General features: G+C 41.7%; 1 protein-coding gene and 2 long non-coding RNA genes across 4 annotated transcripts; 1 reads left to right on the forward strand and 2 right to left on the reverse strand.

The window, feature by feature from the left end:
- Positions 1-13,037: 13,037 nt before the first annotated feature.
- Positions 13,038-13,979, reverse strand: LOC124682465. 2 transcript variants are annotated; one of them, XR_006996294.1, is made up of 4 exons: positions 13,918-13,979; positions 13,715-13,788; positions 13,462-13,571; positions 13,038-13,256 (listed from the first exon to the last, which is right to left on the reverse strand). It is a non-coding gene; the product is annotated as an uncharacterized LOC124682465 (long non-coding RNA). The 2 variants fall into 2 exon arrangements; XR_006996293.1 differs by lacking the exon at positions 13,038-13,256 and having other exon boundaries at positions 13,343-13,571.
- A 688-nt stretch (positions 13,980-14,667) lies between these two features.
- Positions 14,668-15,870, reverse strand: LOC124682466. The gene is made up of 3 exons (XR_006996295.1): positions 15,704-15,870; positions 15,573-15,615; positions 14,668-14,932 (listed from the first exon to the last, which is right to left on the reverse strand). It is a non-coding gene; the product is annotated as an uncharacterized LOC124682466 (long non-coding RNA).
- Positions 15,871-15,908: 38 nt separating this feature from the next.
- Positions 15,909-21,766, forward strand: LOC124652081 (peroxidase 57-like). The gene is made up of 3 exons (XM_047191111.1): positions 15,909-16,032; positions 20,597-20,889; positions 21,002-21,766. Exons 1-3 carry the CDS (start codon positions 15,909-15,911, stop codon positions 21,764-21,766), a joined length of 1,182 nt encoding a protein of 393 aa, XP_047047067.1.
- The last annotated feature ends 1,020 nt before the right edge of the window (positions 21,767-22,786 follow it).

The following is a 22,786-nucleotide window of genomic DNA, read 5'->3' on the forward strand; positions in this document are numbered from 1 at the left end:
CATTTTTCGTACTTATCCTAATGCTCCTTTTTATACGGGCAACTTAAATCAAGAGCCTGCGCGGTAGGTCATGTCGACATTTAAGTTCTTAGCTGTGGACATAATTTAACTTATGTGAACTACTTGGATGCAGCGAAGTCTAGGTTCTTAATCTTTTTAGAACATCTGTGCAATCTATTAGGATCCATGTAGCTAGCTAAAATTAACTCACATGTCCTAGTAGACAACGACGAAGCTACCAGTCCTAAATCCTACACACCAATAAGGAAGGAAAACAGGTTCTACCACTCCTTCACACAGATAAGGAAGGGAAACAGGCTCTAGCTTCCCCACCTGACAGTGGCAGCATCAGAGATACAACCGAACAAGAGAAGCACAAATAGGAATTACATGCTGGAAACAAAAATTGCACCCTCTTCCTCTCTCCCTCTCTTCCTACACCTCTATCCATGCTCTGCACAGCCTGATGGAAACTAAGAGATGGGTAATTTGCTTTCTGATTAGGGGAAGAAATACATAGTATTCAGCGTACTAATTATAAAATTTAGTAGATTAATTTGAATATCCAGTGGACCAATTATTAGAATTACTACGGTGGATCTTGAAATATGTGTTTTTTTCCAGATCGTACCAAAGGCACAAGCTGACTTTTTTCTGGCTCTACCACGCATACACAAACACAGGCAGCTGCACCGCTAAATAAGAGGATGGAAAAGAGCAGGCTTACCAAGGTTGGAACCGAACAGCAGGCCGACGAAAATAGCCGCCGACGAAAATAGCCGCGGTCACCCGACGCGGCAATCCCAGTAGCGCGACGACTTGCAAATGAATCCAAAAGAAAACAGGGCAGGGGTAGGCTTTGAGAACAAGATTAAGAAGAGGTAGGCAAATCTAGGCGGAAGAACAAGATGGGAAAAGGAAAGAAAATATCTGACGGGGTCGTGTGCGAGAACAAACGGCACGAGGCCACCAGGCAGAGAAGAATCAAAGGGAGGGGAAAGGCGGCCCGGGAAGCTGAGTCCAGCCAAATCACCGCGGATGACCAAAACGACCAAAAGAAACATGGATCCGTGCGCGAGAGAAGCAACCAAACAAGCAGCCCACAAAATTCGAGGTCGGCTTGCAGAGAAGAATCAGGGGAAGGGGAAAGGAGGCCCGGGAAGCTGACCTCAACCAAATCCACCGCACAACATCGCCATGGAGCAACACCACACCTCGTCTTCCTCCCTCCACAGCCGTGGCCTACCTCATCCTACTCCCTAAGATCCACCACGAGTGAGTCCTGCTGCAAGCCTACAACACAGTCTATTACCCGACCTAGGTTGGGGGCGACAAGGAGAGATGCGTCTGTGGGGGCGAGGGGAAAAGGCAAGAGGCGGCAAGGTACGGCCAGCGCTCCGCGGAGGAAGACCGCGACCGACACCCATGGCCCTGCCTCGCCGGAGCCGAGGAAGATGAGGCGAGCGCGGCCGGCCATGCGAGCCAGAGCCGCTCTTTCTTGGCTGGCTCACCGCTCGTCCTTGGTCTTCATGACCGAGAGTGGGAGGACGCGAGCGACGGCGGTTCACCGGAGAGGAGGCCGATGACGGCGTGGAGCAGGAGGTGGGAGGCGGCGGCGGAAGAACGAGGAGATTGGGGGAGGAGTAAACGAGAGAGGATTGGGGGAGCGAGCGAGCGCACGAATGGGTAGGGTTCTGGACCACGGGCTGAAGTTTTGTCTCATCCGATCACCACGCGAGGAAATACCGAATCTACCCCTGCGGGTGGAGATCTTTTCCACGCCCGGACGACGAGCCTGACCGAACGAAATTCACCCACAGTGACCGACGTGCGGGCCCGGACGGAAGTGGGACCCTAATGCAGTCGCTGGCGGGTAACACATGGCCGTTTCATGGGGTTAGCTAGCGGGAGGGCCAATCGGAACACTCGCTTTATGCCCAAATAAACGGTTCAGATGCAGCTGATGGAAAGATCCGACGATCCAGAAGTGAGGATCGCTGTGAGACCCCCATGGGGGTGCAGCAATTATACCTTTAGACTAGATTTAGATGTGCGCCTTGGCGCACGACCCCGTGAAATTTGCGTTGATTTACATTTTATAAAACGACGATAGAAATAAGTTCAAAAAATCAGTGTACATTTTGTACTGGTTTATTTTCAAGCGCATCAAGAGAACAAAGTTTAAATGATCTGTAGACAGACCCTGAGAGGTAATTTTAGTTTTAGTAGGATCTCCATAAATATTTGTTAACTCACGCATGCTTACTAACTAACAAAAAATATGACATAAGCACGCGGATCAGAAAATATCATGTAAATTTTACGATAGAACCAAAGGCAGGCAAACAAAAGTCAGTTTGCATATAGACGCAAAGGAAACATGAAAATATGAGTAGCTACTCGTGAGCCAGTTTGAAACATAACATATAGCGATAAATAATATTTTAGGTACATAAGTTTTCTACGGGAAATAAGCCAGGGCTGTGTTATGCACACAGTAGGGGTAGAAGTCTTTTTTTTTTTAGTTTTGTGGGTGGGCTAGAAGTTATATGCAAAGAAATACGGCACCAAAGGTAACCAACACAATATAGATGCAGCTCATCACAAGTGCACTCATTGGCGCACGATCCCATGATCCCATGACTTCACATCAGTTTTTATTTTATAAAACACTAAAAAATGCAGGACACCAATAATTTTCTTATATCTAGGTCTTATATTAGGATAAAAGAGTATATTAAAGTTAGCATTAATGTATCATAAAACGGTGGCAAGCTATTTGTGGCTAGGTCAGAATCTCCTTTATCCATGAAGAATTCTATAGCATAAACTGAGCCTGCTTTTAACACATCCTTGAAATGGTTAGATAGTTGCATTCACCATAACTAAAGAATGTGCAGTTTGGTCCACCGATGTAGTTGCCATCTTTGACAAGTAATCACCCCGCAGCAGATGTAGCGCCTTCAGTAGAAACCTAGAACGCTGAAAGGTGCCCTTTTTCTTCTGGGGAAAGAAGATAAATGTTTGTATACTGTTCGACGATGAATGCACAGAAGGCTAATACAGCGCTGGTATGTATATGGAGGCTGAATATTAGCTGACTGATATACAGATTCCTTGATGTGCTCAGCAACAAAGATGCACTTGGCGTTCCTGGTCCCGCTCAACACAAATATCCACTTGCACATGAACTCGCCATCCTCGATAACCACCCCGTAGACATCTATTTCTGCAAGCACAAAACAAATCCGGTTTTGTTCATTAGTCCTCCTAAACTCTCATGGACTTGCATAGTACTCCGGCAACCTAAGTTGTTTGCAAACACTTACCAAATCATAAAATTTGTTTTCCAAAAATGCAGACAGCATAAAAGAATAGACACACATCCAATCTTTGTTTCACAATAACAAACAGTAAAGAGATAACTGAATAGAAAAGAACAATGGTTGACTTTGAGAGAAAACGACCATTGTCAGGCAAAATATGTGTTGGACAAAATCACAAAACAAAATATAGTGAGATACTTGCAACCAAACCAAATAAAAATCATGTCGAATTAAGTAAAGCCCCCCCGCTTCTTTAGCATGGCTTCCAGAAGCTCACCTGTTGGAATCTTCAGTCTCCATGGAAGCTGTTATGGAAATACAAATATTATTTGATCATGAAGCAGAACAACGAAAGAAGGTAGAGCAACATCAAGTTAGGAGTATGTATATGAATAAGTACTCTAAGAACTACAGAACACATGTTAAGAAGTTTATGATTGAAATGGATTGAAGTAAAAGTTAAAAGAAGATGAGTTAAGTATTGTCCAGCAGCATGCTGACTTGTATACCATATGCTTTTATCAGCTATATAGTTTTGTAGGACGCAGACTTCGGATATATTAAATCGGTACAAATCGGTACAAATCGGTGCTGTGATGTTACTATGATGCAATTGAATATTTACGTGTAGCTTACTTTTGTTTCTAGTTTCTGGAAATGCTCAGATAAGTGTTCAAGAGTGTGAGTTGAGATTGGTTGCTGCATTGCTGGACTATATTTAGCGGTGCGCCAGGAATGTTTCGAGGATGATAAGCAAGCAAGCGATGAACAAAATCTGACCTGCGAAGGTTTCCGCGAAGCTCGATGAAGGCCTCCGCGTCTTGCGCGGAAGAATCGACCTGATGAAGCAGCACCTGAAACAGCAGATTACAGTAAAATTAAGAGAAGGCGCTAAAAAGTAATAATGTGATGAATATATAGGCATATTGATCTTCATAAATCACAATAACAGAGTCCAAGTTACACGGCAGAACTAACAAAAGGAGCAAAGTTTAGCGAGATTTCAAAGGATTAATGGATACTTCAAGTGTAAATACAGAGTCCAAATTCAGATTGGAGTTTCACTCGATCTTGTTTGAACAACAACAAAGTACAAAGATGAGTAATATGACATAAGAAATTAATATTGAAAGCTAAAGTAAACTTGTGTGCAGGAAACCATTATGTAAATTTCTATTTCGAATTTTGAAATGCATCTTTGGAATTGCTTATTCCGATTGTACTGAATTATAAATCATGTAGCGTACAATCCTTATTACTCGCTATTCCGCCACGAAGAAAATATGCATTTCAACCTCTCCATATAGTAATATGTACACACTGTGTTACGATCTCTAGCACATTATATAGCTTCTGATATTTTATTGGGTCAGAATTCAGGCGGCAGAAGGTACATGTCGCCTACTCAGTATGTCTTCGCCATGGCCTTGATGGTGTCGTCAGCAAGCAAGCTACAGCGGAGATTCACCTCTATGAAAAACAACGTTCAACAAAGCTTGTAAGCATTCAATAGCTACACTTCTAGCTAGGGCGAGCAGAACTTGGTAGCAAAATTGGAATATCGAACAATTTAAGAGCTAGCAGCTCACGTACGTGTTCTTGATTGCTACTATTTCGTTCAATGAGCTTTTGAAGCAAAATCCAGCAACGTGACAATTTTCCATGCGAGGTATATAGTGTAATAATTGACCAGCGATGGTGCAGTGGAATAGTCTTTTCAAGCTAAAAAAATCCTCTTTTCTGGATAATGTACCCTTTTAAAATCAACCTGCAAAAGAAACAACAGTAACTTTCCATAGTTTAGTATCTTAAAATTGGTAGCAAAAATAAATTACGGTGGAAGAATTAAATACGCCTTGGTAAGACTTTGATCAGGTCATCAGGATCACCTATGAGGCAGCACTGATGATACCATCGCTCGCGCCTGGTTGCTCTGCTTCCTTCCTGATTTGCATCTTCTGGCAGCACTGCTCAAAATAGCCTCTGAAAATTTTAACAAATTCAAATGTTGATGGGCCCCATATGGAAACCAATGACATAAAACCAAAATTTGAAAGAGAGGAGAACAAAGAACTCAAGAGGAAAAGATAAAAAAACAGAAATAGGAAGAGGAGAAGAAAGGAATCATCAAAGAGAGAAATAGAATAAATGTAAAGAACATCACCTGAGCCAAAACGCTCTGTGCTGATGGGTGGCGTCCTCTGGCGGCAAGGGTGGAAGAAGCAAAGAGGACCAGTCGACCAGATAGTTGTGCTTCTGGCAGATGAGGACTTCGGGAACTGCAAGATCGATTAGCATGTATTACAATAAAATGAAGTGACATTGGTATAGCTTGTAAAATAGAAGGAACCAAAAATCCATGTTTAACTTTATAAAGCATCATGAAAAATGAATGGACTGGACTGAAAATAAAATAGCAATCCAAGTTCAGTTGTTTTGGTGTGCATCCTAAACCTGGAAGAGGTGAGCTGTTTTGGTGATCAATTCACCTTATGCTATGTCATTATCAGTTGCCCTTAGTCACAATGATTGTTAGTTAAAAAGGGCTATGAAGGTACCGTACCACCACAGGGGGAAAGCACTAAACTTTTTTAATGAAATTACCATAATAAAAATGCTACTAACCTAAGCAAATAAACACATAATGAAGAAAGCAGAGAACACGGAGACCATAGGAACTCCATGACAGGAACATACACCTAAACAACATGACTTAGAAGGAACTATTAGTGCTAGATAATAACATTAGAGGTTACCTGAACATAGAGACCAACAAGAAGTGTTGTAGTAAGATCAGCAACAGCTCCAATGGTCAACACAGTAACAAATCTCAACCTCTTAGCAGCAAAAGCCTCAGCCAAGGGAGCATCTTCACCAAGCAATGTATATGGTACCATTCCAGAAATCACCAGGCACACAAAAATGTATATTGTATGACACATACCAGAAGGCTCACTCTAGAAAATTTCGTTTCATTATCAGTAATGAATTTTTTTGCATGACTCAAAAGAATACTTAGAACGGGTTATGATAACCAAAAGGAAGATCATTAAAGTGTAAGAAGAAAATGAAACATTAAGATAAAAAGAATAATATTTAATGAGAATTGCTGAACACTTCAAAATTCTAAGAATCAAATGGATTATGGTGACAAAGGAGAAAACATCTACTGAAAATTTTGAGAAAATTTTCGAAATTCATCGAAGAAAATGAATTATGGTGACAAAAAGTACCTAAAGGTGATAGTATGGGGAAATATTGAATTTAACAGTGGTCTTTTAGCTTTCTTGGCAAAATTAGCAACTGCATCAAATCCAACATAGGCAAAGAAGACTATTGTGGATCCAGATAACTATATGCATCACTACAGCAAGTACAACACACACAAAATACAAGGAAATAGTCATCTGAGCACATCATGACTGCATCATACTGAAATAGTTTGGGGAAAGTACCAATCAATGGGAATAATGCCTCAAATCACAAGAAATCCAAGAAACGACAATCAATCTTCATTGGCTAGTCTCCAATGAAAATCTGCAAATCCACCACTCTAATCTATGACAGGCTTGAAGACTACTGATGCAAGGAGGAGTAGGCCACAAGATTGAGCTCGATTACTCTGTGCATACGACATGGTGACATGGAGTGATAATGCCACGCTGAAGGGGTCATGAGGGCGCGTATTTCCAATAGAGTAATCTGCGGTTGTAAATGGGATTAATCAAAATTCAATGACCTCCCTTGCAGGTACAACATTGAACATGCATAATTGATCTTCTTCACATAGTAGTAGTAGAAGTGATTACCTACAATTGTAACCTCTTGCAGCTACTGCGCATTACCAATCTGTACAAAACTAAAAACCACCAAATTACACAATAAGAAACTGGGCACTGATAAGAGCGTGAGCGTCATAAGTATCACTACAGTTTTTAAGGTTTTAAACTGTGGGCTTAACACGTCATTTGGACATGATGGAATTTTCTAAAGATTAGTTAAATCAAAGTTGAAGACAATACAAAATATAAGTTTCATTAGAATTGATAGTGATGAAAAGGCAAAGGGTATACCATGCAGCAACATTCTGATGTAAAAGATCTTGAATTTTTTATGCTTCCTTAATTCCTGAATTTCTTCAAGCTTGGTACAGAAGCTGCATGTAGCATTTGCATCCCGGTTCTCTCATACCTGCACGATCAGCAAATGATAAATCTAAAATGTGTAGCTTAGAGTTTTTGATCCAGAACTTTGACAATATGAAATATCATTTTGTTTTCACCTAAAAGGAATCTACCAACGAAGCAATAAAATGTATGAAGTTCTCTCTAATGTACAGACAAGAAAAATAGGCAAAATGGAATATTTACCATGCATTGATGTAACATGCTACATATTAGGCCTTGAAGTGCTGCCACACAGAGAATGTATCCATAAAATGGACCTCATATCTTTGATGAGAAGAAATCCAACACAAGATAGCCGTTGATCGTATTTAGTACTGCATCTATTGTCCATGTTACAGCCTGCACAAAAATATGACGAAATTAGCGCAACGTCTGCAACAACAATACCCACTTGATGAGAAGGTCCACCGCAAGTTATGACTATACCATACACGAGGAAAATTATGGAACCGAATAAGCAACTAAACTTGTTTACCTTTCTATAGGCACAATATAGGTGTATAGAAGTGCTAACCAAAACATAAATTTGTTGACCAAACAACTCAGTTTCGATTGTGTATCTCAATTCAACCAAGAATCAGAAGACAATGAAACAAAATATAACAGAAATCTTCTTGGAATTTCGTCAAACACCTTGAATGCATATGTGCATATAATCTGCTCAAACATATATGATTCAGAGAGAGAGAGAGGAGGAGGAGGAAGAGTAGACCATAGACACCTGCAGACGTGACATCTCCTGCCACTGTAGGCCGCCATGGTAGCCTAATAGGAGAGCTTGGAGGCAACGACCAAGGGTCACCGAGGATAGCGGAGGAGGGCTCGGTGGCAGAGCTTCGACCGCTGATCCCTCGCGTGCTACTCCAGGGCCGGCCAGCCGCCGCTCTTCCGCGGCCAGCGAGCGCAGGCGCCGCCGCTCTTCCGCCTCCGCGTCTCCGGCGGGCTTCTTGGCCATCCCGCTGCGCCTGCTATAGGGGAGGTGGAGGGGACGCGAGAGTTGATTGGGGGTGGAGGGAGGAGACAAGTCCTGGCCTCGCGTGCTACTCCAGGCCAGCCGTCGTTCTTCCACGGCCAGCGCGCGCAGCCGCCGCTGCCCTTCTGTGGCCAGCGAGCGCAGGCGCAGGCGCCGCCAAGGGAAGGGCGCGCGGGTGTCTCGGAGGATGCTAGGTTTTCACCGTGGGCTGCTCGTTTTATATGGGCCTGGTGAAAAAAGATCAATGGACGAAATTTGCTGGAAGGCTCCATTGGATGGCTCAGAATCCAAACGAACGTGGTGGCTCCGCAGGGGGGCATCATATATACCCCTGGACTAGATTTAGATGTGCGCCTTGGCGCACGGTCCCGTAAATCTCATGCCAATGTTCATTTTGTATATCAGTTTTGATAAAAGTAGCGGCCAACATGATAATACATTTCAGAGGTTTTACTTGAAGCAATGAAGATAAAAGTCTGCATGACTTCTGCATTTTATACTCTTAGTTATTGAAAGCGTTAAATTTTATTCTTCTCATAGTTAATGAAAGAAAGAAATTTTATTCTGATGTAAGCTGAAACATGCAAGTAAAGAATTGAAAAGGATGGATCACGCCAAACTCTAAAGCTGCCTGAATAATTCCTAACACTATAAACCAAGAAGACATGCCACCTTTTAAATTATTGTAAATTACATTTAAGATATTATATGCATAAATATGTGAAATTTCTTAACCACATTAGAAACCCCTATGTAGCACATGTAAGTTCTTCATGTGCCTCCAATCGCAATCGGTCCTGGTAGCCTATCATCTTGTTATAACCTTCGACTTGTTTCGAGCTAATCTAATTACCATAGAACTATGCGAGCTACTCTCATTTGATTCCATGCTCCAATAGCAGTAATCAGAAACCATGCACCATAGCATTAATAGAAATAAAAGTTACAAATGACTTCTCTAATTCTATGTAGCAGTTTATCACATGAGGATCATGTGAAGCAATCCTAGAGTAACTTTATAAAAAGTACATCATGTGACATAACTTCCATAGTTCCATTCCATACCATTGACCCGCAACACCTCTTGGTGCAGCATTTTATCTCCATGGATTAAACCCCGCCGGTTTCAAGCAGGGGTCACTCAATCAAAGATACATTAATACCACAGTGAAAACTGAAGGTCCTTATAAGCGGTAGAAACAAAACGCAGCAGCAGTGTGCGGATCAAATTTACACATTGAAAGAGCTCACAATCTTGACCTACTGCTGTAGCGGGTAAAACCTGGAACTGCAGAAGTTATTATCATCTAACCCTGCACTAACCCCGCACGTCGTGATGACAGGTGGTCACTTGGGGCTGGGAATGGACCTGCAGCGCACACCGCTTTCCTGTCAACATGCGGTAAATTCTGTAGTCGGGGAGGCCACCCACGTGAACAACAACTCCATCGCTTCCACCACCTTCTTGCAGTGGTTCAAGCATCTCGACAACATTGCTCATGAGGAGCCTCGCCTTGGGGTTCTGGCTCAGGCACCAATATGCAAGGCTGCAGGCCTTGTGAGCACCTCTAACTGAATACTGCGCCTCCAGTTTTGGGTCGATGATTTGGAGAAGCCACCTCTTGTAGCTCAACTTGGGCAAACCCAGTCAACCAGGTTGTGCTCCCTGCTGGGCCAGTACTTGTCGATGGATTTTCGCCTCAAGAAGGAGCACACCAAAGGTGTAGACGTCACTTCTAGCAGTCAAGTGACCTGCCAACAAGGTATATTCATGAGGAGAATGCGTAACTAAATGCAAGCATGGTGCCTGGAAGAATCCGACGGCAGAGAGGGGCCTGCAGACTAGTTGGCATTGCTAGAGGATGATGTCTCCCGCCATGTTGCATGCTAGAGCAAACGACATTGTCGAAGTAGAGGAAAGTCCATCACAGCAGGCGAGAGGAAACTCGTCGGAGTGGAAGCGAGCCTGGAGAAAATCAAAAGAATCAGGTACTATGCTAAAATATCTGTCTGAATTTAAAACAGGATAAGCGAGGATTAGGATAGAAACATGAGATGGAGAACAATAAAATTACATAAATGTGAATAAGTTCACAACCAGTATGTCATCTCCTAGAAGCAGATCAAAATTCAAATTGGTCGCACGACAAAAATTACACATTCAATATGCATTTCCCGAATCCTAGATAATTCTAGAAAGTTATCTTACATTCACTAAATACTGAAATGAAGTAAAATGTTACATATGACATCATTTGACGAAGCCAACCGTGTAGATAGGTACCAGTACTTGATAGAAGAAATGTAAGACAGTTATCTTGCAAATAATGAGGTAACACCACTTGGGTGAACCTAGAAATGTCTGACACCTGGCTAAAAGGCACAATAGTCTGAATAAAACAACATGATTTACTAAAGAGCCGATAGCAGGACAAAACTAAAGTTAAATACATAAACCGCTTCCGTAGAGACAAGTGGACACACCATCGGATAAATTCCCACGTTGCCTCCACTCCATTTTCATGGTGATAAAGTGCAAAAAAATCTCTGTTTACGGATTTTATCTAGCTGCAAAAAATAAAAAGCACTTCATAATTCCAAAGGGAGATTAAGAAAAGGACAATCATATAAAAGCAAAGCTAACCTACTCAAAGTTATATGGATTCTAAAAGTAGGATAACTGATCTCCCCATGCCATTTTAGGTAGATCATATATAATAATCCAACATCACAAGAACTATACATTTTTCTTTGCTTCAGTCTTGGTCGTTTGATAAAAATGTCACTCCTAGCTGTAGCCTCATTGTAAATCTTCCAAGTAAAGAAAACAATAATGTTGGCTCAAAGGGAAAAAAGACCTTGTAGAAATGAGGAAGTTGCATATTTTCTGAATTATATGTCTATGAATTTCGAAAGATAGTTAAGATTACCAAATATTTCTATGAATACAAACTGATCAAGTATAGCTACCTCAAGTCTACATTTATAGGCATCGTTGTTAACTTGTTTTCATAGTTAAACAAAATAAATTTCATTATCACCTGGCAATATGCATTTATATTTAACTAACAGGAAATTCTAGGTACCAATTAAGGAGTCAGAAATATATACAAATAATAGACTTAACAATATGTAACATCAAAATATAGTGTTCTTATCGGAAATGGTATCAATTCAAGCAATACTGCTACCCGATGAGACTAAAAATGATATCATGTGCTGCTACATGAACGAAGAATGTCACTTGATATTTTCTCCAGCTTGTCATTTCTTATTGCCTCCATAATGGATGATATCTGAACTTATATTGTCAAATAATCAATAAATAATTACATTAAGGGTCTACGTCGCTTTTGGTAATATGAAAAATAACACCCTATAAGAGACATCAAAATTCTAGCTTGACTGGACAAAGAAACTTCGATATATTTTAAACATTACCATGAGCTAAAATGAAGAAAAACATGAGAACTGAAGCGTGATAGAACTATGATCCGTAGCAGCTGAGATTGTGGCCACAAAATAATTCAGCATTGATTTTTCTCGGCTATTTAACATAGCAACTGTGCAAATGTTGTAGCTTTTCTGATTGTAAACAGACTCAAGTTGATAAAACATCTTGTACACCTTTGGTTACTGATTCTAGAGAAATTAAAATCAGAATAGTTGGTAATTTATGCACTCGGAACATAGACCTGCAAGCACTAAGTATGACTGAAGACTATACAATAGATGACTATGAAGCAAGAGTAAGGTATCATCAACCATTAGTTAAGGCTCTTTGGTTTGTACGTTTTTCGGTCTAGTGGCTTTCTCATATTCATCTAAAAGCTACTGTTAATTGCAGTTTCATGTGATCAACAAATTTGGAAAGCATAGAAGACATTTAGCGGGTACACAGATATATATAGAGCAACTGAGTCTCATCAGAAGGTATGCCAAATCTCTCGAAGTGAATACGAACATAAGTATTCTTCATATGCAACATCACATAAGGATAACCATCCGTTTGTCTCATCAAATATGACCTGAACCTGCTTATACCCCTAAATTTTAATTAATTGTATATGTTCTACTTTGTTCTTGTTACAAAGAAAGAGATAGGATGGTCAAATTTAGAATCAGACGTGGAATATGCAGTTTAGTGGATGTCAAGCCATAAGCTATGAAGTGGAACACATAGCCGAAAATCCTTTGCATGTATTGTATGGGTCTAACCAATACAGACCGAAGTTACTTTGTTATGTCAGCTAACAGCTCCAGTATGAAGGGAATAATTTTGGGTCTGGACATCAACATAAGCAAGGAAAATCAGGCCTCAAATTCTTACAAAGGTAATTAAACTTTAAACAATAAATTGCACCAGCATAAACAAATTCAGAAATGGATAAATAAATTGCGATCTGACAAATAAATTAAAAAGCAAAGAACATAAACGTGGGTTCAGAAATGGATAAATCTGCATTTGGTTAACTATATGAAATGTCAATTCATTTGTCCAGCTTTTCAAAAGCACCTCAGCACTATGCATTTTTTCGAAATGGGGCGCTATGCATATATGACCCCTTTTACGTGCATCATACCGGGTGAGAACCAAGGAATTTACTTGGACACAAATGTTAGACTCACATATGCCTGCCTCCTAGACATGGTTTCCGGCTATAGTTTTACAGTTGGTCACGTGGCCGGTGAACCGAAAGCCACCCGATGGCATTGGCAAAACAGACTACCTTGTGCACCTTGGATTCAATTGATCCCAAAATAGAATCCCTGCCAAATGACTTTAGGAACTCAACAATAGTGTTAGTTTTCAAAATCAGCAAAAACTAAATCACCCCTTCCAGAGTCAACCAGTCTATACTCTATAGGGCAGATAAGAACTTCCAAGTGAGGCTGAGTTGGGAACATCATGTCCCGAGTAAAACAAAGGATTGGAGGGACAACATCAGAAGCAAGAAAGAGGAGGTCTTGATACCTTGGTACATGCCAAATGCTTCTCAGATTCAGCTGCTAGGGCCTATGCGCTTCAGCGACGACCGTGAACAACACCTGCTCCTCTTCTTCATCGAATCCCATGGCATATGCCTGTCAAACATGTGGCACACGCCGAGCCGGTGCAAATATTTTTTCTTTCTCATGCCCAAATTTTCCAATGAAAAATATGATTCGAGCAGGATCAGGACTAATCCAACATTCGATATCATGAAAGAAGAGAGAAGTTTGTGTACCTGCGAGTGGTGCAAATGTCGCCAGGTTGGGTGGAACCATGGAACTAAGGCTGCAATGATAGAATATGCAAAACCTACAATGATAAATAGTAACCAGATGTGCAAGAATTAATCAAAACATATTCAGATAATCTGAAACCTTTTTTTAATAAAAAACCATCTAAGCTAATAAAATCAGAGAATGCAATCCGTAATGCTCCCACCTGGAATAAGTGCCTTCACTCTGATATATTTTTCAGGTAATTAAGCTTTTCTTCTCTTGCAGCCGATTATGAAGACCAGTAGTTTACCTTTCCAGATTAAAGAACACGAGCCACGATGGGTATTAATACGATATTAATAGTATTCTTTGTCTATTCATTTTTGTATCGAATACATGCCTAAAAACAATAAAACATCATCACATAGATATTAATCTATCACAACCAAAATGTAGACATAATTTTCTCTTTCTATTCTTGACTAATTATCTCTTCTCAACAGCAAGAAGAAACATGAGAAAGAGGGACATTTTCTTATCAGCAATGAAATGGAGCTAAATATGAAAGAAAGTAAGCATGTATTCTTAACATGAGAAAAAAGCACATCACACATGTATTAATTCTTGTCAGGATCACACATGATTTGCACCTCACAAAGTTTTGGTGATATATACAAGGGTACCAAATTAAACATTTACACAATAACAAAAGCACCATTCGCTATCAGATGCACCAGGTTTGACATGCCTTTAAATAAAACAGTAATGAGTTCACTTCCCAAAAAAATTAGGTGTCTCAGATTTGTAGGGAAAGAAAATTTACCATACGTAGATGCACCAGGTTTAACATGCCATTATAGCAATTATTACCGTAGAAATTAAACCTAAGGTATTCACTCTACACAACATCTGAAAGGCTGAAACCATGTATACTATATTGTATATTGAAAGAAAAATACATTAATATGTAGATACACTGTGGATTGATTTAAAAGGGTGACATGTACATATATTTTGATGTGAGAAAGGAATCCAACAATATTGTAGGCAACTGAAAAGTAATGCTGAGATCAGAATCAAACATTGTTGCATTATACCATTCAAGGAAAATAGCTCAAGATGAATTTACCGAAATTCTATTTACCTTGAAGCAGTCAAGTTCCTCACCGCTCCAAGCATCTTTGATACTGAATTAATTTAAGTAACCCATACCGGGAATTAAAGGAGACACATTTTACCTAGAAAAAGTACCCGATTTCAGTCATGAGTCATGAGCTCTAAAATCAATGACACCTACCTCCTGACCGGCTTGCATTGTCCAAAAGCAAACTAACAAACAACCTTGCAAGCAGCAAATCCGCCTGCTTGTACTTAAACCAAAACAACTTTGCAACATAAATCATTAATATTTCTTTTGCGCATTTTGTTGTAGAGTGATTTAGGGCAAAAGAAACTAATATCAGTCCTTTGAAAAAGTTAACCCCAAAAAAATAAACCATTAGCAAGTAGTATTTTGGATATGCTACGTACTGGAAGGATATTTCTTTTGCACAACTATTGGCATTGATATTACTTTTGCACATTCTATCCAGGAGGCCGTCAGTTGCCTCTAGGAAAGTAAGGCAAACACTTGCCTCCGACGCGATGCCCTTCAGAGCAGGCTGAAGATTCCACCCTCAAATACGAGAGGTAAAAATCCAATATGCATGTATTTATATACTACACACCAACAAAATTATACCAAACAAATCATGGTGGCTGAACCAACATTATTTCTTCTCTCTCTTGATTCTTATTTTCTCTTTTGCTTTGACTGAACATATCACCAATTATATTTTCCTAATTTTTTTCTCATATATTGCATCGAGGACAGTCTACCTGGATTTTCATCGAGCACCTTGTAGGCATCGATAAAAAGAATCTGCAAAGCAAATATTAAAGCAAATTGGGGATCAAACAGAGAGCAAGAGAAAGAGAACAGAGAGTAGGAGAAAAAGAAAACTGAGTACCTGCAAGCGCACACAAAGGGGACCAGAGATGGAGGATACTGGATACGTAGCCTCTGCTTCATTCTCCACCCATCTCCTCTCATGATGTAGGGAACTGGGGCTAGAGGAGGTGAAGTGCAGGTGCAGGGAGGAAGGAATTTGCCACCAGACCTCCAACAGCGATGAGGAGGCAGCGAGCTGCTGCTTCTGTCGGGCAGCCGCGGCGATGGTGAAGACGAGGCGGACGCCGTTCCGTCTCGGGGCGGCAAATAAGCGGCAAGCTGCTGGTTCCACCGGGCAGCCACCGGCGATGGAGACGACGAGCGTGCACACGCCGCTGCTCCACCTCGGTATACGGCAGGGGATTGGATGTTGAGGACGAAGCGAGCAAGGGGATCCGCGTGGCGCAGCGGCGGCCGCAGTCGCCGGCGGCGAGAAGCAGGGGCGGAGAGGAGTTTGGCGGCCGGCCAAACGACGCGAGCGGCTGTGGCGGCGGCGACGAGGAGGCGATTGGGGAGGAGACGACTGGGATGGGATAAGATTAGTTCTGGCCTTGTGTGGATGGAGAGATATTTTAGGCCGGGCCAATAACAAGACGCCACGTGGCCCACTCGGTGGAGATCCAAGTGAAACGATTGCCCAGCTCGTGCATGCCAAGTTGCAGACGTGGATACGCTGTGAGGCCCCCTACGGGGCATCGTTTATACCTTTAGATTCACACATAGGCGGTTTTCCCTCGGTACTCCTAGTGGAGGCGTGGAGAACTGGAGCAGCCATTCCTCCCATCCCATCTCTCTCTCCCTCCCTCTCCTTCGCTCATGAAATCCATCTGCCTTCTGTGATTATGGCCGCCTCCGCTGCTGATCGGCGCCGATCTCTCCAACATTTGGGGATGCGCGGAGGGAGATCCATCTGGAGAGGTAAGGCTCTCCCACAGTGAAAAGCTACATCGACCGTGTTGGTCTGAGGCATGGAGCTCGGACTCCGGCAAGGGAAACCAGAAAAATGGTGCAGCCGCTCCTCTTCCGCCTCTCTTTTCCAAGGCCCCCTCTCCATCTAGATTTCGACGAGTTCGACGCTGCTGCGCAGGGTCGACGTTCGCCTGTCACTGCAAGCAGCACCACTTCGATCCAAAGCCGACTCTGGCACCTCCAAGACCTACCCACAGCAGGCCCGCGCCATCCGCGAGGGTGGACACAGCCTCATCAAAGGTCATACTTGCAAGATCTGCGGTTGATTATTTCCTCCTATTCCGGTGGTTGATTGATGCATCTGGAAATCTACTGCCATGTTTTGTTTTGTTTTTTGGAGTTGCTTAGCTGGTAAATCTACAATACAAATGAATTTTTCCACTCATATTCCACAGTCATGGATTTTAGGAGTTGCTGCCAAGTTGGTATCCATCCATGCTTCAGTAAATTTTAAGGATTTGGCACGGTTATGCATTAGGATATTTCAGTGAATCATAACATGGAAGGATTTGATGAAGTTTGTTGTGAAGGGCATGCATGTTTTACAAGGAATTTAGCTACCATGTTTAATCAGCAATTTGCATATTTATAGTTGTCATAGTTCAGGGATATTCATATTTATTCAGTTTTGAGACTCTTATTTAAAGTAGAATTACAACCGAGTTGAAGGCTGGCCTACTTCTCATCCCCCGGTGGGGTGCCTGCACCTCCCCAATCTATAAGCCCAGCTCCATGTGAACACGGGGAGGGTGGCAACAACGCCTCTTCCAATCGCGACAGAGATGGTGCTAATCCTCCAATGTCTGGTTACAAAAAAAAAAAAATGGAAGCGTCCGTTTTTACAGCAAAATATGTATGGCAGATATTATACTCCGATAAGAAATGAAGATGAATAGGGGAATACTTAATCGAGTGCTGGTACATGATATTTATTTCTGAAATCCAATGAATGAGGTTATTGGTGCTATCTCACGGTTTGTCAATTTGAAATTTTCATGTTGTCTTGGCTCACTACAAAATAGAGGGACTGAAAAGCAGAAGTGCATAGTTTATTCATATTTATCCAATTTTTTGCTCCACTTTTAGTAGATTTTAGGAATTATAAAGCTGCTTTATTTAATTTTTTACCTTGAATTCTTCATGCCAATTGTAACTTTGGTTCAGATACTTGTTTGCATGTACTAACTGAAATACATTCACACTTACATTGGACTTAGAAATTTTTAAGTTTCATGCTTGAGAAAGATTCATTGAGACAATCATGTTCTGTACATATTTCAGCAGCTGCACTAATTGCTAGGTATACGGAATACATCATGCATAATGCAACTACTCTTTGGTGGAATTCACCGTGATTTTGCTGGAAAAGACTTCAACATTTGTCTGCAGGAGGAAGTATGTTTCCTTTCGACTGTTTGCTTTCCATGGTTGGAGGTTTCCTCTATGTTACCTTGGATGTCAGATCAGTGAATGTTGAAACTCACAGGTGCATGTGTATGCTGTGAACATGTATCTTCCCCTGTTAATCTTACTTTCAATTTATTCGTAGTGGACTTTTGAAATGCCTGATTGGTTGTAGGTTTCTCTGCTTTAGCCTATGGTTAGAAAATCAAAGGAGGTGAAAATGCAGAGGTACATGCTTTGTACATCTTCCCTTATTTTTACTCCGGTTAGTCGATATAGGAATGATTAAGCTGCCTGATTTAATGGTTTACTAAGATTCTTCAGAACGATCACAAAATACTATCCAATTTCTACTATATTGAGATTCATTGAGACTATCATGGTTTAGGTTTATCGATAACGGGTAAAACTTCATATATTTGCCTTGATTTCATTAATTTCAGATTGGTTCAGTTCCATAATACAAAGGGGACCATCTTATAATATTGAAATTGGATTTTCAGAACTAGAAGTTCCCTTTGTGTCAAGACTGACTTGCTAGATGATTTTAATATCAGGTGTTGGTCATTTTGAAATTAATTGAAAAGTTATTTACGCACTTGTTCTGTCTATAGAACCTATTGTGGTGCCCATTCTTAGAGATATTTTGCAATTAGACAGGCAATCGTTTTAGGCAAGTTGGTAGCAGGTCTAGTATGTGCAAATCCAGATTTCGTTAGGCCTCTGTTTCTACGATATTTCATACAAGGATCTAGGCCCCTAGGTGTTTAAAGAAGTTTTACTTCGTGGTTTTGGTTTGCAGCAGCATGAGTGCGCGTGACTGCTGTTGCATCTGCTACGCCTGTGAGGCCTTATGTGCTTTCTTTTTTTGCAGGACATTGACTGTCTGGTCCGAGACGCATCACAGTTGATGCCTTCTTGGTGTGGTATTGTCTTTCTTTGGTCTAGATCAGGATATCACTCCCGTTGCAGCTTTAGAGGAAGAATGTTTGGTAATGTACTGAGTAGAAAGAAATCTCATAGTGGCCTCTGTTCTTACTGTTGCCACCCTTGGTGCCATGCGCCTGCTCTGGCTTTCGATGTGTTTCGGATCTGGTTTGTTATTTCGTTATTATCGTTTTTTGGATCTTTATCGAAAAAAATCGTTTTTGGGATGATAAACCCAGCAGAAATAAAAGGAAGCCAAAACAAGAAAGAGGTGGAAAAATAGAGGTACCAATATTGACGAGTATCTCATTATATGCATTTTCATGGTATACAAGTCCCTATTATTTTAAAACCAATGCGGTTAAAAAACACATATATTAGAGAGGTACCAGTATTGACGAGTATCTCACTATATGCATTTTCATGGTATGGCACATTTGCTTTTTAAACAGTGTCAGGATTAAACAACTGCTTGCTAGGACACCACAAGTATCATCTGTCTGTGATTCAAAAACAAAATTTACTTCCTTTTCAAATGCGAATAGGGACTTATCTACCAAGTTTGTTTGTTGGTTTATGTCATTGTAAAATGCTATTATATATATTGATGCATGCTGTTCGAAGTTTTTGTTCATCAAGCATCGCAAGTTATCAATTTCAATTAGAGGTTGGGGTAAATTCAGAAGCCGTATTTCTTTGCAACAAAAATCAGAACAAACAATAAGTATTCACTTGTAAACTGAACTATGGTCAAGATAGGACAAAGTCCATCTTCGAAAATAGAAGATGACCCTGTTTCAATCGTATACAGCTAAGGCATACCACTTGCTTAATTAACAAAGAAAAGGATCTAGGCTGAATATGTGCGTGATATCCATGATCAAACAACGGACAAGTTCAGTGAGACCATGTCATCTCGCAAGTTCCAACTACCAATAAATAGGAATTTTTTTTTGAAGCGCACCATCTATCTCCTAGCTATATGGCAATATTGGAAATTCAGAAATGCAACCCACAATTTTCGTTTATGTATTTATGTCTTGTGAACTGTTCTGAGAAGACTTATACATCAAGCACAGAAGTCAATGAGAACAAGCAAAATGGTACAGACGCTGCGAGCATACGGAAATAATGGAAGAAAATCTACAAATGCGCCTCCAAATGAGCAAGGATACGCAAAGCAATTTGACAATGAGAAAGGATATACTTGCAACCGTGTCCTTCCGCCAGAATGCATGGTTAGTACTGAGCCCCGTTAGATCTAAATAGACGTGAGATCTCTGCACTACTGTACCCGGTATAGTAATTGAAGAACTGTAGAGGATCCACGCCCCTCCTCCATGGCTGCAACTTCAAATAGACAACACAACTCTGGAGAAACCGTCAGATAGCTAATTAAAGCATTGTTCCCAACCTTTGTCAGAGAGACAAGGTGCTGGTTTAAGAAAACTAGAAAAACACCAAGGAATAATCATACTATTTCAGGCACAGCTACGATTCAGGCCGAGTGTTTACATACGTGCTCTCCATGACCAAACAAAGTTCTACAATCTAGGGTGAGTGCGTGACCATGCCATGTCCTAACCAACTATAAGTATACTGGCATACACAGTTAGCTTCTCACCCCCCACCACCCATAGCCCAAGCAGCCATTCCAAGAGCAAGCTAGGCAACGAAATGGCCCTAGCAGCGCGCACGAGGACGGTGTTGCTAGTGGTGGTGCTCACTGTGCTGGGGCTAGCCACGGGTGGTGTCGCGCAGCTCAAGAAAGGGTTCTACACGGGCAAGTGTGGTGCCAACAACGTGGAGACGATCGTGCAGGGCCTCGTCAAGGCCCGTGTCGCCCGTGACGCCGCGATCGTTGCCCAACTCCTGCGCTTGCAGTTCCACGAGTGCGCCATCAATGTTCGTGTTACTATTGCAGTGCTTGCAATTGCATGTATCATGACACAGGCTATTGGTCATCTGCTCCATGCATATGTATTACGGATATAACTTACCTATGTGTATGATGTAGGGCTGCGACGCCGGGCTCCTGGTCGATGGCCCCGGGACTGAGAAGACGGCGAAGCCGAACCTGAGCGTGAAGGGCTACGACCTAATCGCGGCTATCAAGACGGAGCTCGAGAAGCGGTGCCCTGGCGTCGTGTCCTGCTCCGACATTGAGATCCTCGCCACAAGAGATGCGGTCTCCCTAGCTGGTGGCCAAAGGTACGCCGTGCGCACCGGGCGGAGGGACAGGCGGCGGTCCAGTGCCACCGACGTGAAGCTTCCCGGGGAAGAGGATACAGCCGCGCAGGCGGCCTCCTACTTCGGTAGCCTCGGTTTCACCGAGCTGGAGATGGTGGTTCTTCTAGGCGCCCATACCGTGGGCGTGACCCACTGCAGCAAGATCAAGAAGACACGCCTCTATAGCTATGGCGGCAAGGCCAACTCGACAGACCCAAGCCTAGACCCAAGCGACGTGGCCGTGTACAAGAAGTTCGTGTGCCCCAACATGGCCTCGTCGGACAACAACATCCTGTACCTGGACACCCAGTCCAGCGTGTCCAGGATAGACAACAGCTACTACAAGAGGCTGCAGGGGCGCCACGGCGTGCTCTCCGTCGACCAGAACCTCTATGCCAACGGCGCCTCCACCAAGAGGCACGTCGACAACCTCGCCAACAACGTCATCGACTTCTCCTCGCTCTTCCCGAAGGCGCTCATCAAGCTCAGCGAGCTCAAGGTGCTTACTGGCATGCAGGGAGAGGTGCGGAAGGTCTGCAGCAGGTTCAACTGATCATTCGTAGTCTTTTTCCTATCTAAAGCAGCGTGATCAGTGATCAGTTTCTTCCGTCGTTTTTCTCCTTATTTTACAGATTCTTGGTTTGGTCAAACTCAATCACTTAAGTTTGATCCCATGTTCGATTCATTTGTTTTGCGGTTCAAATAACGGCTTGTAATCAAGTGCAAGATTTTACATGTTTTTTGTTTGATGAAGAAAATAAAGGTCACCAACTCACCATTGACGGCGTGCATCCATTCATGTTGCATATAAGAGATCTCGAGTATCGGTTGTGCATTCCTATTGAACTAGAAGGACCACAGGCGTGTTTTTCTTGTGTGGCTTGTGTCTTTACATTTGACACATCTAATTCTCAACTAAATAAAAAAATGGAACAACAACAAAAAGAAAAGTACCTCCACCGCAACCGTTGAAACGATAGCTCGCTGAGGATCTTGACACGCTCAAGGCTTATTGGAAATGCTAGGTGAACGGTATCACAAATCATATCGATCTTCAAGACAGTTGATTCCTTTTCAAAAACATTGAAGCAAAGTATCGACAAGCAAATGTGTTTATTTGATGTAGAGAGCAATTCACATATAATAAGAGTGACATCATGAGATCCAATATCCACTACATGTTCATTGTATAGAAAGTCACAAAATTTGGAAGATGAAAAGAACGTTCTTTATGGAACATGGATAATGTACCATGAAAAAATTCGGTAAAATTATGTTACTCCCTCAAAGTTGTACTAAATCAGCAACACGTTTTATGGATCGGAGGGAGTAACAGAAATCAGTTCACATGACACTCCTTGGCCCCATTTCCATGCCAAGTACATTCATCCAAAGCCACTCATCAGCAAAGTCAAGGCATAGTGAAATGAAACACCTCATTATACATGAATCTTCTCAAATTATCAAATAAGAAAACCCATGGAAAAATCAGAAAACAAACATATCTTCTCCGCCGGAAGGAAAGATGTAACTCAAAATAAACTTTAAGATACCAATAATTAAAACACAAAGG

This window comes from Lolium rigidum, chromosome 1 (genome assembly GCF_022539505.1).
Source record: "Lolium rigidum isolate FL_2022 chromosome 1, APGP_CSIRO_Lrig_0.1, whole genome shotgun sequence".
Classification (NCBI taxonomy): Eukaryota; Viridiplantae; Streptophyta; class Magnoliopsida; order Poales; family Poaceae; genus Lolium; species Lolium rigidum.

Bases quoted from the DNA above. Each gene is read 5' to 3' on its own strand.
- LOC124652081 (XM_047191111.1), top strand. From the start codon at position 15,909: ATGGTGAAGACGAGGCGGACGCCGTTCCGTCTCGGGGCGGCAAATAAG. The intron at 16,033-20,596 runs GTATACGGCAGG...TGGCATACACAG, and splicing joins CACGCCGCTGCTCCACCTCG to TTAGCTTCTCACCCCCCACC. The intron at 20,890-21,001 runs GTTCGTGTTACT...TGTATGATGTAG, and splicing joins TCCACGAGTGCGCCATCAAT to GGCTGCGACGCCGGGCTCCT.